Source organism: Oxyura jamaicensis, chromosome 5 (genome assembly GCF_011077185.1).
Source record: "Oxyura jamaicensis isolate SHBP4307 breed ruddy duck chromosome 5, BPBGC_Ojam_1.0, whole genome shotgun sequence".
NCBI classification, from domain to species: Eukaryota; Metazoa; Chordata; class Aves; order Anseriformes; family Anatidae; genus Oxyura; species Oxyura jamaicensis.
In genome coordinates this window covers 20,710,010-20,726,768 of record NC_048897.1, presented here as the reverse complement: position 1 = coordinate 20,726,768, position 16,759 = coordinate 20,710,010, and the positions used below count along the sequence as shown (strand labels likewise).

General features: G+C 34.9%; 1 protein-coding gene across 4 annotated transcripts in view; it reads right to left on the bottom strand.

Annotated features, from left to right (window-relative positions):
- Positions 1 to 3,594: 3,594 nt before the first annotated feature.
- The window catches only part of UBR1 (ubiquitin protein ligase E3 component n-recognin 1), a 63,556-nt gene continuing 50,391 nt past the window's right edge, over positions 3,595 to 16,759 (bottom strand). For 2 of the 4 annotated variants that reach the window (XM_035327247.1, XM_035327249.1), the window contains exons 39-47: positions 15,980 to 16,130; positions 15,071 to 15,158; positions 13,367 to 13,500; positions 12,083 to 12,191; positions 10,243 to 10,299; positions 9,665 to 9,742; positions 8,916 to 9,086; positions 6,657 to 6,758; positions 3,595 to 6,182 (exon numbers count right to left, since the gene is read on the bottom strand). In XM_035327247.1, coding sequence (XP_035183138.1) covers positions 6,041 to 6,182; positions 6,657 to 6,758; positions 8,916 to 9,086; positions 9,665 to 9,742; positions 10,243 to 10,299; positions 12,083 to 12,191; positions 13,367 to 13,500; positions 15,071 to 15,158; positions 15,980 to 16,130 — 1,032 coding nt within the window. In that variant the 3' untranslated portion in view covers positions 3,595 to 6,040. The remainder of the gene's footprint in view (positions 6,183 to 6,656; positions 6,759 to 8,915; positions 9,087 to 9,664; positions 9,743 to 10,242; positions 10,300 to 12,082; positions 12,192 to 13,366; positions 13,501 to 15,070; positions 15,159 to 15,979; positions 16,131 to 16,759) is intronic. The other 2 variants (XM_035327248.1, XM_035327250.1) reach the window with 1 other exon arrangement.

The following is a 16,759-nucleotide window of genomic DNA, read 5'->3' as shown; positions in this document are numbered from 1 at the left end:
ACAGAAAATTTCAGTACTTTGAGGGACCACAAGAAAAGGCAGTCATATTAGACAGACTACAAATTAGACTTTTCAATGGAAGACGATAAAAATGCAATATTTTTTTTTTTTCAGATCAGCAACGTGCCACATGCTTCAGTCAATAGCAGTCATTTCCTTAGTACGATTAGTCCACCTACATTTGGAAAAACAGCCCTAGACTGCTTAATAAACAAATGATGCAAGATAATCAAAAATAGCTCAGAGAAGAAGAACAGAAATGAGATTTGTTTTCTTTAGGAAAAAATGAATAAAGAAGACTAGGTAGGAATAATAATAAAAAAAATGCTTTAAGAAATAAAGTGAGAAATGGTTCAGCTTGATGAAAATAGTTTTAAGACAGGAAATAAAAGCATGATATTTTTAAGTAATACTCTGCATTTTAGGAAAATTTTCCTGATGGCAAAAACACATTTACCTGTAGAAGCAGATGAAACTTGACATCCTGTACCATTTAAAATCTCTCTAGATTACATAATTCTGCAAGCTAAATAGAACAGCTGTGAGCTTACCCTTTTGATAACTCTAGTAGAGGTCCCTATTTGTCAAGAATCTGCTCTGAAAAATAGATTCATAAGAAGAGTGAATTAAAATGATTATCCAGACTGGGTATCTCTATAAAATGACACAAGTTTAATGCAGCAACTGCTGTAAACACATTAGCATGAACAGCAGCGGTATAAATACCTGGCTCCACACACTTAATCTCCCCTGGTCCACACACTTAATTTACTTTCATATGAAGAGGACACAGTTTACCATAAAAAACTAAGTAGTATTTGCTACTTTAACCTTTCTCTCTCAGACAACTGCAAAAGCTGATGAAATGACTAGCTGTGTGAAAAATTATGAAATTAACTAAGTATCAGGATACATTTCACAGGGAACAGTTGCTGTCTTGATTATTACTAGTAATTGCTTAGACATTAGATTGCTCATTTCTACGCTGCACAGGCATTTAGAGTCCACTGACATAGATATATTATTAAAGGGTAACAGTTCATTTCACAGTACTGAGGACAAATTAAATCTATCAATTCAAAAATCTCAGCAATAGTGTCTGATTATTATTACTTTAATATAAGTGCTAAAATAAGTGCTTTCTTCTTTGCCTTGTATTTATCAGTTTCCTCAGCGAAAGTGCATGCTAAATATCTAACTTGCTTTATAGCACCTATCATAATCATTTGGGTTTCCTGGAGCGTTGAACATTACAGCCACTGTATCCAGAAAATAAACTCAGGTAGCAGCACAGACCCTGTCTTTAATTCTCTGCAGTTTATAAAGATAAAGATGGCATTAGCAAGCAAAGCCTGTAAGCCGAGGCATCTGCTCAGATACAGAAATAAATACGATTTGTGGGACACTTCTTACCCTATTTGTTATTAATGCTTAATCCAGTCAAAAATAATAACAATACAATTGTGCAACAAGCTCCAGCAACTTCCAGAGCAAGGAACTCACCTCTATATAAAACTATCTTTTTTATGAATTTCTTCATAAGAAATATGTTCAGTTTCCAGTGAAGACACTATGACAGTTCCTGTAGAAATTGCAGTTACAATTCTCCCTTTAAGCTTTGATTATCAGTGAAGACACTTGCTTCACATTGATCATAAAAAATATAATGAATAATATACGAATGCAGCACATTTAGAATTTCATTTGTATCAAAATAAATGAAAACAGTACATTTCCTTGGAAGCTGGAAGCCTCCCTTCTGCAAACAGATTTTTTAACTGGTATATGGATCATACAGTTGTTGTCTACAATACAGTTCATGATATTTAAAATCTGACAAATCATTTTGTACACATTTGCTGCTATCAGTTTCCTGCTATGGCAACAGTTTAGACTCTGCATAGGTTAGTTTGTAGTTTAAAAAAGAAGCAGAGGCATGAAGCTCATGTAACCTAGGTAGAGTCCTTATTTGCTATGAGGAGACTATCACTTAAATGGATGCTCTTGTCCTGCTCTGCTCCTGCATGCCAAGTAATGGAGGTAGACTGCCTGGAGTCACACTGCTGTGCACAGTCTGTCTGGGTCAATCCAACTGCCCAGGGAAGTTCCATGTAAGTCTGAATAGGGAAAATAAATACTCCTAGATCATTTTTCAGTATTGCAAGATAGAAATACTTGGGTTTTGCAGCTTTTAGTAAAAGCATGACTCACAGGAAGAAAGAGTGGATGAAATAAATTTGTAGTCTTTTTTTTTTTTTTTTAATAATCTATGATGGATTTCTCAGGCTGCCACAGTATGCTCAGCAAAACCTCCAAGCAGAAGTTAAGGTGGATTGGGATGGTCTTTCTCCAAGCACTAGACCATCTGAATACCTGTATTAGAGGCTACTACTCCATTTCAGGTATTTTTTATGAGAATGGAGACATTATATTCTGAGTTGGCTGAAAAAGCCCAGCCACAGCTCCTCACAGATAAAGCAAGGACTTGAAACAGTCATCAAATCCACAGCCCCAGGTACCTGCTTCAAAATGTGTCATGTAGGCTCATTAATTCAAAATTGAATCTCAGAAACCTCCCTCCGAAGTCTGATAGATTCAGAGTTGTTTGACAACCTGTAGTTAAGTTACACGAACTATAGTCTTGTTTTTCTTGGCACTTTACTCAAGAACAAGTCATACAAAAACAGTAAAGAAAACTCAAGTTTTGATATTTCAAATTAACTTTATATCTGACCTCTCCTCTTACTCACCATTGCAATAAACAATGCAGTTTAAGTTTCTCTAAGTTTCAGCATGCCCTCTCTTGCAATGTTCCATGACAGTTCCTCTTTAAGCTACACTTTCAACAATACAGTATAAGCTTAGAGATACGTAGCTAGGACTAGAAATGACTGGAATCAAGACTTAGTATGAGTCAATTTTCATTGTTGTCCATTTGTTTTCTGTAAAAAAAAAAAAAAAAAAAAAAAAAAAAAAAAAAACTTAGCCTCTGCCTGCAAAACATGGATAAAAAATAATTAAGTTTATTAAGATTGTGCCACAGAAACAACACAACTGTTATCTCTGATTAAAGCTACAACAAAAGTGATGCCAGCCAGCAGCTTCTCACATACAGAATTAGCCAGTACTTCTTACCTGTTAATATATAAGATTTCATCTGTGTAGCACTGGAATAAGACTTTTTTCCCCCCATATGTATCACCCAGATCATTAGACAAAATACAAACTTCCACTTGCAAGAGGTTAAGTATCTATCAGACTATACAGCAAGTTCTTCAAGAAGCTATGAAACCAGGATCACTAACTAATCAGTAAAAGAACATCTGAATATCACATTATGTACTTAGGATTTCTTTTAAAAACAGATAGACACTGCAGGAGGCTGCATCTTTGAAATACTAGGACAAATTTCAAGTGGAATATTTATTTAAATAAGAAAAATCGTGCCACTAGTACTCACTGGTACAAAGATTATATGGACCACAGCGATAACTCATATGGTTTTACCAGTCATTTACTAACTCTTCCCTTTTTCTGTGCTACTACACTCCTGTTAGATCAGCTCTCTAGTGTCAAAGTGCCTCCAAATAAAAATTGAATAATCAAAGAGAAGTTAGTTTATTTCCTTTTTTAAATATACATATACAAGATATTTTATTTCAAAAGCACAAGAACATTATACAAGTTTCAAATTTACATTTTTGCAATTAAAGATACCAGTATGTGCATTATCAAATTTATTCTGTCAGCTTGGATGGAACGGAAATCAGTGGCATAAGCATCTTGCGATCACTAAATACAGATTATACTCACAGTGAACAAAACTGCATAGTAATTTATGAAATGAAAGATGACCACACTAGTCAGTGAATGGTATGGGAGCCCATTTGCTCGTTAGTATGTGCAAACGTACAGAGATGCAACTTTGCCTCTTCCTCTCTCACTTCTTCAGATACTTCTAGATATTTCTAGAGCTTTAAACAGGAGCTCACCTGATCAGACCAGCTCGTGTCCTTATAAATATATTATAGTTCAGACAGAAATCAAAGAGTGATCTCACCACATATATATCAGAATTTTTGTATCAGTGAGTGCAAGGTAACTGAAAGTTTTTGATAAATGAAAAGGTAAATATCAGAGGGGAAAAGTGAATACAGTTTTGATATCAATGAGACATATATTTGCTAGTTTTAAAAAGTTTTTCTTGGTAAGAAGTGTTTTGATGACCTTAGAAATCTCCAGTGCATACAAGTCTTCATCACAACTGCTTTTCTAAATTCACTATGTATACAGAACTGATGTTTGTCTTTAGAGAGTTGTATTCTCAGATTTTTGTTGTTGTTGTTGTTTTAAATCAAAATAAGGAGAATGGTCTTAAATGCAAGAAAACAAAACCTGGAAAACATACCAAAGCCAACTATTTGTATCACCAGGGAAGGATTATAGAGAAAGTTATTTTTAAAAAGTATTTGAAATCAGAAAAATGTTTGAGTCCATCTGTATTTGATTTTCAGACAAGTTATGGTATTGTTCAGTGCACTCATATGTACTCTAAAAGCTTTAAGAAACAAGGAGAACAGCTATATTTATATCTAAATCATTATTTGTTATTCTGCTCTTGTATAGCCAGTAAGAAAAAAAATCATAGAAAGACATTCTCAGATATTCATTTGAAAACCTCCCCTTGTGAGCCTTATTACCATGACACAAAAAAATCCAAATCACAAAGGGAGGGGAAATTTAGAGTACTGACAGCTTCAAGCTTTGACACAAATGGGATATCCTGGGAAAGCATTTATACCCATTGCCTTACAAATTCCCTCGTATGTTATAGCTGAAATTCAGAAAACAGAACAACAAACATTTAGAACTGAAGCAGAATCGCATACCATTGAGAGAGTTCAATCACAATGTATTACTAACTACCAAAGGGAAAAGGGACAACTTAGCCACCTTCTTTTTCTTTTCTGCTCTAACTAGTGCTGAACCACTGAACATGACCCCCAAAACATATTTTCATTTATGCAGACAGGACTCCAATTATGACAGAGTATGAAAGGTGGTAAACTCCCCAAACATGGGGAAACAAACTTATTCCCAATTCTAAAACTTGCTGGTTTAGGGCCTTGATTTTAGTCTAGTGATAACTTTGAAGATTTTTTCGTCTGTTGAAGTCTCTGGCTCATGTATAACTTGCAGAGATATACTAGAACTAACAATATTTTCCTGTTTGGCTCTCTGGGAAAACCTCAGGGGACAAACTAAAACTAACCACAACCTAACCAAACAATGTAGCTCTAACCTCTTAGGTTACATTAATAGAGGACATTAATACAACATTAATAGAGGACAAATCCATTAGATAAAGTGCAGTTCTGGCAATGCGAAAAGCACAGACTTTATTTTTTGATGCAACAAGCAAGATGGTAATTCCCCCATGCACTTTCTATGCACACTTCCCCTTTAAAGTTTATTAATTAAAATTCTTCATTAAATCCCAGGATATAGCAGAATACAGACTTTCTGCACAACTTCATGTTTGTTGTACCTGTTGCTACAGATTACTACAGACCTGGCACCACTTCCACCCCAACATTATGCCACAGATCTTTACCTATTAAAAAGTTCCAGTAAGCTTGGAAAAAGAACGCAGAAAGAAAGTAAAGCAACTTTTTCCTTAAAAATATCATTTAAGTATACTCTTGAGGCAAGAAAAGAATGTGTGCGCCCTGAAGCACAGGATTTGGAAAGGTATCCTCATCAAAACATGTGAAGCAATTACAACTTGTCAAAGAAGTGGAAATATTTCTAGACCTGAATGTTCAAATAATAATTATACAAGGTGGCTTTCTTTTTTGGGAAAAAAAAAGAGCAAGACATATGACGTGAAATTGTTTCAATGTATCAGTACTACATCAAACCTAGAGAATCCATCTGTTGTGTCTGAACTACAGTATCCACTTTGGAGTAGATTATTTACTGCCACTCTCCTTTTCCAAAGCACTGCCAAAGTTAAAAGATTTCCCTAAAATCAGGCGACTCAAAGCAGTTGCCAATTGAATCCAAAGAAGATCTGGTTTGTTTCTTGTCTCCTGGCAATCTCCTCTATGATGCAGTGTTGCTGCCAGAGCAGATGGAGCTTCCGGTAACGCTCCCAACATAGGTGCAGTGGATTGCCTCTTCTTCATATAAGGAAAAGAAGAATATACAAGTAAGCATATCAGAATACCAACTTACAAACTATTCCATTAATAGTCTAGCATTAATGGTATTAACAATAGACAGTAAAAATTAAATAATTGTATGAACAGCAACTCCAACAGATCTACTCAAAAAAAAATTCACATGCAACAGTGACTGTCATTTCCAAGATGACATTTTAGTAATGGCAGTTGCAAATTTTGGATTAGAAGTGTAGAAAGTATTCTTGTGAAAATTAAGAAAGTTTAACAGAATGAAGTAGATTTTTCCACTACTAATGATCCATTCCTGACTAGAAACTCTCATCAGGATTTTGAAGTTAAACAAGTTCACCAGACAAAGATACGTATTTGTGCTCCACATGTTAGCAGGAAGAACGTGGTGCCTAATAGGTATAAGACAGACAGACACCAAAATGGAAATGAAGAAATCAAGAAAGCTAAGTATTTACTTACTTCAGTCCTGGATCTGTTTCTCCATATTCATCCAAGTAGGGAGCAGGATATAAGCAACCCCTGGTTTTACCTTCTCTGAGGACAACTTTGCATTCCCTGATTCTTAAAGAAAAATAGCTTCATTTAAAATAAGTATCTTCAACGTTGCCAGAAATTTACAGTACTTTTCTATAAGCTACAACTTTTGACAGCTTAGGTAGGATCTAAATCAATAGTAGATTCAATTAGCTAGGATTTGTACAAGTTGCTTTGTATCAACTTCTTGTTAAATACTTACCACATGCAAGTATTTTCCACTTCATACATGATGTAAGCATGGAGTTAGTATCCCTGTAGCTTTGCACCAAATTCCCTGTTGCATACAATCCCTAGTAGGGCTATTTTACGTAGTAGTTGAATAGTATGAATTGCAATGGATTAAATAGCACGGATTATCTTTAGCTTAAATAGAACTGAACCAGATCTAAATTAGTGTCTCAATAACAACAGCAAGGACACTTAGCACCACAAGTCAATTTTTAAAATTGATTTAAGTTAAATATACATAATCCTTGTTAGCACTTAAGAGTTTAATAAAAGGAAGAAATATCAAGCTTATTTTGTAACATGAGGATAGCCATAATGGGACCTTGTTTCCATAGGTCTTTACTGAGTTATGAAGCAATATCTATGTATCTACACTCCATACTACATTGTAGGGTAGTAGGATGAGAATTAGAATAGCTACCAGAAGCAATCTTCAGACAGTAGAAGTCCTACTCTAGGTAAGGAAAACAGTGAATTAACCTGTACAAAGCTCCTGAAGTTATTGGAGCTAGGTGGTTTTCCATACCAGAACCAGTTGAGGTAACTCAAGGATATCCCGAAGGCATGCATTCCATTTTGAACACTGTATTGCTCTGGTCTAGATCCACAAAGGATTCATCTACCCTCCAAGGCACAAACCAACTCCAGTCCAAAACAAATATCCCATTACAGTGATTTGCCTGTGCTAGCAATTCCACATGCTATGGAAAACTTCAGATTTTACAGCCAGGACTTTGCAACAGGTATGCACCTAAATACACCTACTTTGGGCGTGGGTGCTTAGCTACTTCATTACTCTACTTGAAGAGTGTTTTCTTGTTGGTCACTTCCGTGGTTATCTTAAGCAGTCATGAGTCACACAAGAAACATACCAAACACTATTCAGCTGATTAGCCTGCCAGTCTTAAGAATGTACTTCCCTCCATTTACAGCTGTATGTGTGCACAAGACTATATTTCATAAGTAATAGAATGAGAAAAAAGTCAATTTACAGTAACTCTCTCTCTGATTACATTGTGCAGGACAATACTCAGCTGGAGCTAGAAAGGTGTACTGGTTTTGCCAACTTACAAGCCTCTGGATCGCTATTCCTACTGAGGCTCCTTAAGTGTGGAGAAAAATAAGGAAGTCACAGATGTTTTGCCTCTGACACCTCAAGCGAGAGTAGAGTGGAGTAGGCTTCATGGATAATGACTGCTGAAAACGTATCAATCCTAGAACTTTGAGCCTGTGTTTACAATGTAATTTAAACTTACACAGCCTTAAAGAACAGTCACAAATCACTTATTTCTAGTGGAAGATAGTACCCTAAATAAGATCTTCTGAAGTCCCCAGGTTTCCATTTAACCTCATTATTAAAAATGTTATAATACATAATCCTCTAAACACACAGAAGCTCCACATAGCTCCTGCTATACTCGAAATTAATCTTATGCTGAAGTAGAAATTCAACTGTTTTGTGAACCAAGAACAAAATAACTAGATAAAGACCAGTTCTTTCTTTCACATTCTTAAGTAGTAAAAAGAAAGAATACGTATTAAAAAATAGACTGGTTTTCATCACAGAAGATAATCTCTAGATACTAAATTCATAGAACAGTTCATTTGAAAATCCCAGCTTAACAAAATGTTATGTGCAATTCCAATATACTTGGAAAATTCTAGTCCAACTAAACTATGCAGTATAAACTAGTCACATCACCTGGAAAACAGGCATACTGGTTTTATACCTGGAACTCTATACTCATTCTATGAAGTATATGATTTGACTCAGAACCTAGAGAACGCACGACAACTCCCAGCAGTGGTGTAACTTTCTGGTATGCTACATTTTAGGTCAAAGCAATGTTTTTTCACCTCAGACAAGTCAAGTGCTTGGACAACGCTGTGGTTTTTTACCTTCAAATATTTCCTTTTATTCATTAATAAGTTAAATTCTGGCTAGCTACTTACTTGAGAAACATACAGACTCCAGCTCCACATTGAAGAGCATGAGACGTACAGGCTCCCAGCTCCTCCCCATTCACAAGTTCTTGACAGCAAGTATTCTGGGAACACAACATAGCCCCACAGAACAAACATAATACTGGATGTTTTTGTTCATCATCAGAAGACCGTGGGCATCTAGAGAAAGCATAACCAGAATGCCAGTTCAGAAATTTATCTTTCAAAGAAAATCTAACAATCAATAACGTTCCTAAAAAAAGTCACACCTAAGACATCACATATTTGCTTCCTCCGGCTCTGTTTTTACGTTGCTTCAAAAACTTCACCTGCAAAATACCTCCTACAAGCAGGACGTTGGACTAGATGATCTAGTAAGTCCCTCCTCATCTGAATTATCCTGATTCATTCTTCCTGGCATAAAACAGTGTCAACCTGCTGGGCTTCTTGTGTCCAGTACAACAATACTTTTCAGGTTTATGGGCCAAATCAAACCTACGTGGCACTGGTGAAAAATGATCAGCAGATTAAGGTACAATAATTTGATGTGTTATTCTACCAAACAAGGGACTTAATTTAGCAAGCTGTTCTACAGCAGACTTAAAACAGTTGCTACAGTATGGACCAGTATAAACATAACAGTGCCTTCGCTTCCACAAAATCATTTCCGTAGACAGTTTTAACAGCAGTTACAGTAACTGCACAAACATCAAAATGACAAAACCCCCAGCAAGACAACTAAAAATATCATATCTTACCTAAACTGAGATGCTTGATTCAGAAGGCAGCTATAGTCTTCAGGAAGCTCTATTAAACTATTTCTTTTCCTAGGATATCTGTGTAAGTAAAAAAGAAATATTACAGGAAAAAATATTAGCACTGAAAAAAAGAAACATAATGGACAGCTACAAATCATTATCCCGTTAAGCTTTTGGTCCATTCTGCAAACTTCTGCAGTTCCACAACAGCTCTTCAGTCCTAGAAGCGTAAGTGAGAGGCTTTACATGGGAGCTTCAGCATTTCTATGTTCCAGCAATTTCAGCAAAGATGACAAAATTAAATTGCATATTTAACACATGTATGTACGAAGACATTTCAAGTTTCAGTTAGCTTTTCTTTTTCCTTAGAGAAAGCTGCCTAACTTGGTTAACAGAATGCTGTACATTCTTGATGAAAATTCACTGTGCGAGGAATAATATAAAGCCACTTAAATAGAAATTACTTTTGGTAGTACAGCATGAGAAAGAAAACAAGCACTGCTAACTTGCTCACAAATAAGCACTTAATTCTTTGAACAGTTTTAAGTCGAAAACAAAGGAAGAAAAAAACCACTAACCTTATTGCAATGCTTTTCCCCTTCAAACAACTTAGCACCACTGGGTCAGTGCACCACCTATTTCAAACAAACATTTGCAGAAAATAGTGTATGATAATAATCTAACTTTAGTATCCATAAACTAAACTACAAAGAAATGTTTGCTCTAGCAAACATAGAGCATAGATAAAACATTGATATTTTACCTTAAACTTTGCAAGGAAAACCTGCTACTCTTTAGTTTTGCTTCAAGAAAATAATGTTTTAAGTTTGTATGCAAAAGAAAAAAACTACATGAAAAAATACCATGCTTAAGATGATCGACATTTCCTTGCGTATTAAAACTCAAGAGTTGCGTTACAAATGCAAGCAGTCCTTATTGATGTATTGACATAGCAAGTTCTTACAAAGTAAAAGTGGGCTGCAGTGCATAGCTCCTTTTGGAATATATCTACTGAAAGATATAATATAAGATATCATACTGTCTACTAAGAAAACATTTATTACTTTTATTTAATAACCATTACTCAATGACTATTTTACAATGCATTAGTGCGAGATTTTTTTTATATTCTTGCTTGGAATGGCCAAACACATCTAACAAAAAAATAGTAGACATTGGCAAATTACAAAACAGAGGAATTGGTAGCTAAAATATATTATTTCTATAAAGCAGGAGAAAGCAAAAAACTGTGAGATATGGTCCGTCTAGTAACCTTCATCTAACACACTTCTCAACAACTGTTCAGCTTAGTCTTCTGAAATAAGATTCCTTCAGAAAATATAGGGGAAATCACACAATGACTTGACAACTGTTAGTATTAAATAAAATAGGTGGTTTCTCACTCAAAACCTGTTTTTGGCTGGGAACACTATGATGGATAGAGGCAGGGTTAACAAATCCATCTCTTTCTAACATTCACAAGAACCTGCAAGAGATCTCAGCTCTCTTATGAGATCTGTGATGTTTTTCTGCAGACATGTAGGAACATAAGACTAACTTATTAAATAATACACTTGCAAACATGCTATTAATTTATAATCAATTGTGCACGCTACAAATGCAATTATAGCAAACTTCTATGTAGGAAGTTACTTAAGGTAGCTAATTGAGGGATGCTAGGCAACAAAACAGAACAGAGGCAAAAAAAAAAAGCTAATGTAAGCCAGAGAATTCTGACAAGAACAAAGAATAATAATTAATGTTACCATGAGCTAAAATAGTCACAGTAAATACATGAGGACATTTTCCAACACAATAAAGCAGGATTATTCTATTATTCTCAGAGATTAAGGTTGGGGGGTGGTGGGTAGTTGTTTGTTTCTTTTAACTTGGGTTTCTGAATAGACAATTTTAGCAATTATTTCCTTACTGTCAGATTGCAATATACATAATACTAATATTGCACCTTTTAACCATTAAGCTAACTTCTACATTCATCAGTTTATTTTGGAAATCCAGAAAAGATCAAGTACAAAGCCTCATGTGGCAGGCTATAACATTTTCCGTGCTCTCATTTCATAGCTCATGTAATCAGCAGTTTTGCTACTGACAAAAATAGACCAAAGAACAGCAAATGGTACACCAAACACACAAAGGTTTATGATAACTTCTCTGTACATGAACCAATTTCACGTCTTCAAGCACTAGTTCTTTAGTCTATCGTAGTTTAATGTTTAAACTACTAGAGAATATATAATGTTTTGTGTTCAAGTACTTAAAGATTTAGTATACAAATGCACATCAAATGAACATTTACAACTCTAATATGAACTTGAGCTCAATTATTAAGAAATTTGACCTGATTACCACAAAGCCATTACACTACAAAAACATGGCCTGTCCATTCTCAATTAGTACCTTTGAAGCAGTGGATTTACAGTGTCCCAGTATTCCTGGAAGAGCAGAAATAAATTGGTGGGTAGAGAAAGGTAACTACAAAGTGCCTTGAACTGCCCTTCTTCAGAAACTGCAAAAGAAAAAGAAAACATGAGCAACTGTTAAAATGTTTCCACACAGCTGAATACTTCACTCAAACTACAGTTCCCGTGATTCTTCTTCCATTGAATACCCATCTCCCAGCTAGAACAAAGTTCCTTAGACAGTATAATTGACTGTAACTCTATTGACTTAATAAGGGCCATGACAATTTGCACTAGCTGGATATCTGCTTTACATTTGTTAATAAATCGATCATTGTTATATTAAGTCATGAATAAGTCATTATTAAAATAGAATTCCTTGCTTAAACTCCACTTCACTGCATAATATATGACATGTTGGTACAGCAGATTTCCCGATTTATCATATTTTATCTTTTCACTATACTTTGGGCCTGCAATGATATTTAATTTTGCTATGATCAACTCAATGCTAACATACAAAAAGTTGTGCAAGGTTAATAGTTTGCTGAGTGGTTGTTTATTGGCTCTTAGCTGCAGAAAATGGAACTGTGGCTTCACCGGGGAAATCCTTCCTACAGCATCAAAGTTCCAGACTGACAGTAATGACAACACCATATCCCAAAGTGCAGAGATTTTAACTTGCATATCCTAATCAAATTCAAACTTAGTTCATTTTATATAAATTAAGACTACACTGTGTCTCAGTTGTTTATAACAGTTTGGGTCATCCTTTCCAAGCAGTTGATGATTTTGTTTTTCCCTGCATTTTGACAAAAAAAAGTTTTTTTTTTTTAGTATCTGTAATGAACTAGAATTCTTTAAGGAAGAGGTTTAAGCTCTACAACATGTTTTATTTCTACAAGACTTTACTTTGCTACATCTGTCTTAATATTTACCAACATTAGCTACTGCACAAGGTTTTATTTTCTTTTTTAACATACTCCAGGCTATTTATCAGATAAATGACCCTTAAATTACTGTCTTTGTATCCACAAATACTACCATGGATAATTCATGTATTTGCACACACTTAGAATTAGCTCTTTTCCATAAAAAAAAAAAAAAGGCTTAGACCACCGAACTTCTCATACCTGCCCCTTCCTATACAAATTAATATTTCATTTTCTTTCTAAGTCTTAATGTATTAGGTATTGTTATCATAAGTATTTTTAAACCCCATTATTCCAAGAAAAGAGTAAACAACTTCAAGATATAGATACATTTGCTTTCTCGTATTTACCTTGTTGTAGCTCCTCAGGTGGAGACACTCCCAGCAAATAATGAAAAAATAAAGCAGCGCAACGAAGGTAAGGCATGATGCCTTTTTTAACACAATCCCATACAAGCCAGCCAGGAATATCCTGACTAAAGCAACTGTAATACACAAATGAGAAATATCTTCAATAATTCGCAATGAAAATCCCCAGAGCACTCTCACATTTTGGCTAGCACTAGTAGAATTGCATCTGCGTAGAAGCAACACTGATGTACTCCAAATTCTGAAAAAACACAGCCTGCAACACTTAACTTCAAACCTTCCTTTTACCTAAGGAATGAGTATTGAGTTTATGTAGAACACTGACGTTACACCTTCAGATTATCTCAACTGATATTTCTCAGGAATATAAAAAATAGCCAATAATAAGCAGTCCACCAATAGGCAACTCTTTATATGCCAATTTAAAAACAGTGCAATATAGCACAACACATACAGAAATTGATACTTATGATTTTTTCAAACAGAAAATCTACAGTTTCTTGAAATTGTGACAGTGCTTTTCATTAACATTCTGAATAATGCAATCCCCAAATTATTAAAAAACAAGAAATATAAAAAACAGACAAAAACAATCAAAAATACTCTTCATGTGCTACAAAAATAGCAGATTTCAAAAAAATAATATGCCTCATACTTGAGATTGTTTAAAGCTATCCTAGTCCCATTTTTGACCAAAAATACTGGAGTAATCATCATCTCAGTAATTATTCTTGCAGTTTACGTGCTATCAAAATTTAGTCTAGATTTGATAGTACATTTAACTAACCTACAGTGTCCCTGTTTTCAAAAAGCTTCAAACATAGCTCATTACACATTTACATGAACAGGATGTTCACACAAATATTAACTGCAACCTTCCGAGGAACAACACGTAAAGCTGTATTATAAAATCATTTCAAAATTATTGTTCAGAACATGCTGTTTAAACACAGATCAGAGTTAAAGACAATGTGTACACAAATTAAAACACTAAAAGTTTCATATTGGAAAACCAGTTTCAGCTGGATTGCTCTGGCAATTAATTCCATTTTTGTTAACCTAACTTTCTAAAATGCACAGCAACTACTGTTCATGTGAAAAATTACTCCTATTAAATACCAATTTTAAAATGTTTAAAAATTTAGACTTCAACTTTTAGACATGTGGCAGCATTGTCAATCCTAGAAAAACGTATCTTTGCAACCAGCCTTTGGGGTTTGCAATTAGATCATCTTTAAGGTTCCTTCCATCCCAAAACAGTATGATTCTACAAAGATAAATCAAAGCAGAAATTGTAGAGGGCGCATCCACATTTTCTAGCTTATTTTGACATCTAGATAGCAAAGCATTCAAGAGCATGTAGCTATACCCATTGAAAGTCTGGTAAGAAAGGAACCAGTGCTCAAGCAAATAAGAATTCTGTTAAGCTCTACACTATATACCCTTCCATTTATAGTAGAATTATTTCCTTCTGTTTGGAAGGAAAATCTGTAACACATCTAAAAAATTAAAGGACAAAAATAATAACTTCCCCCTGCTTCATCTTACACAGTTTGTGGTTGCATTGCCCTCCAGAATGGATGTAGGTAATTTTTCATCCTTAAGACTAAGAATTTACTCTGTTGCCTTTGAGTTATTGCCTAGGGTGTTTCCAGAAAACAGTACTATACCTGAACTGCTACTTACCCACTAGTGTACTGGCAAACCTCTCTACAGAAAGACTGAGCAGAACATGCCTCTTCACTGCTGTCATGTGATCGAGCTGCAGGGGATTCTGCACAAAGATGAATCACACTGTAAATGCACTTCACTTGTGACACACATCTCATTTTATATAATCTGACCTCTTTTTTTCTCTTGTATTACAGAAATGTTTCCACTTTATTTTGCTTAATTCTTTTCCATTTGTTGTTTTTAACCTAAGAAATGTTCTCCTAAAACTGCATGCTATCAAGAATATTGATTAGTGCCCGTCTGCTCAACCTCATGTAAGAACTGCTTCCTTCCCATGATCTTCTGAAGTCCTACACAGACTGAGTTACAGGAAATTGTTTCCTTTCTTCCTTTTATTCTTTTTCCCTTCTGTCACGTTTGAAAAAAAAGAGAATAGTAGCTAGGACTAACTGTAGGTTACTGACAGTATTTAGCAGTAATATGAAATACAGAGAAAAGTAAAATTCCTCTCTATTAGTACTTCAGACGTGGGTATTAAATAGGTTGAAGGGTAAAGGAAAGTGTATTTCCAAAATCCATGCTAGTTCTCACTGTGCAGATCAGAGCGCTGCTGCTGGGCAGTGCTTTGCTTCTCCTACAAGGAGTGAAGAGTGTAGGAAGCTGCCATGCTGGAATGACTGACTTGATCAAGTACTAATGTGTAAGTATTTTGTTTCCTTCTGCACACAGAAGCGATATAAAGTGTTCTGAAAATTACATAGAGCTACTTTTTTAAACTAGAATTTCTACCTAGCACTATATGTCATTTATTATGAGAAAGTTCATACCTGGAAGACAGCAATGGTTACTATCAATATGTTCATCTATTATTTAAGAAATTTTGTGAAATGCTAAAACAATACAACCCAAATACACCCCTACCTTTTGCTGAAGAGATAACGATTTGTGTTATGTGTGCTAGTGTAGTCAGATGGAAGAGGTAGAGGTGGTTATAGGCTGAACTAACTGATGAAGGTTGCAAGTCTACAGCATCCTCCCAGTATAAAGATGGAAATGATAAAACAACTCCCACCTACAGTGAAAGGGAAGGAGAACATATTAAAGTAACAAAAATTTGGTAATAATTACATGGGTAATATGAATTATTATAACTTACATTCTTACTACATGGTTCCATTTCATTCCTCTAGTCAATTAAAATGCATTCATCTATCTTGCTAGTTTTAATTCACAAAGTATAACAAAAAATCATTTAAAATAAATACACTGTGTCCCACTTGCAGGCAGGAAACTCAGACATCCTCCCATTGTACTTGCCAGTTTATAGATAGTTTGTCTGTTTCCTAGAAAGCTTAATTCTGGTTCATCACATAAGAAAACAGCACATGAGAAAAGAACACTAGAAAGGAGACTAAGCACTGGTTAGAAAGGCAACAGCAGTTTTTGTTTTAAGGTAGAAAAAGGCATAATATAGATTCGTATTAAGAATAGAAAGGCTAAGAAATAGACAAAAGAAGATAATGAGAGCAAACATGAATGAGAAGGTACGAGAAGCCTGTTGAGACAAAGAGGAAATGAGAGGAACATAAGCTGAGAACTGGTACATTTCTCAGGTTTTTTGAAGTTTGATAGCAATGTAGGTAGTAAAAAGATTGAGATTACAAGCATGAAATTCAAGTAGAGACAAAGACTTGAAAAATA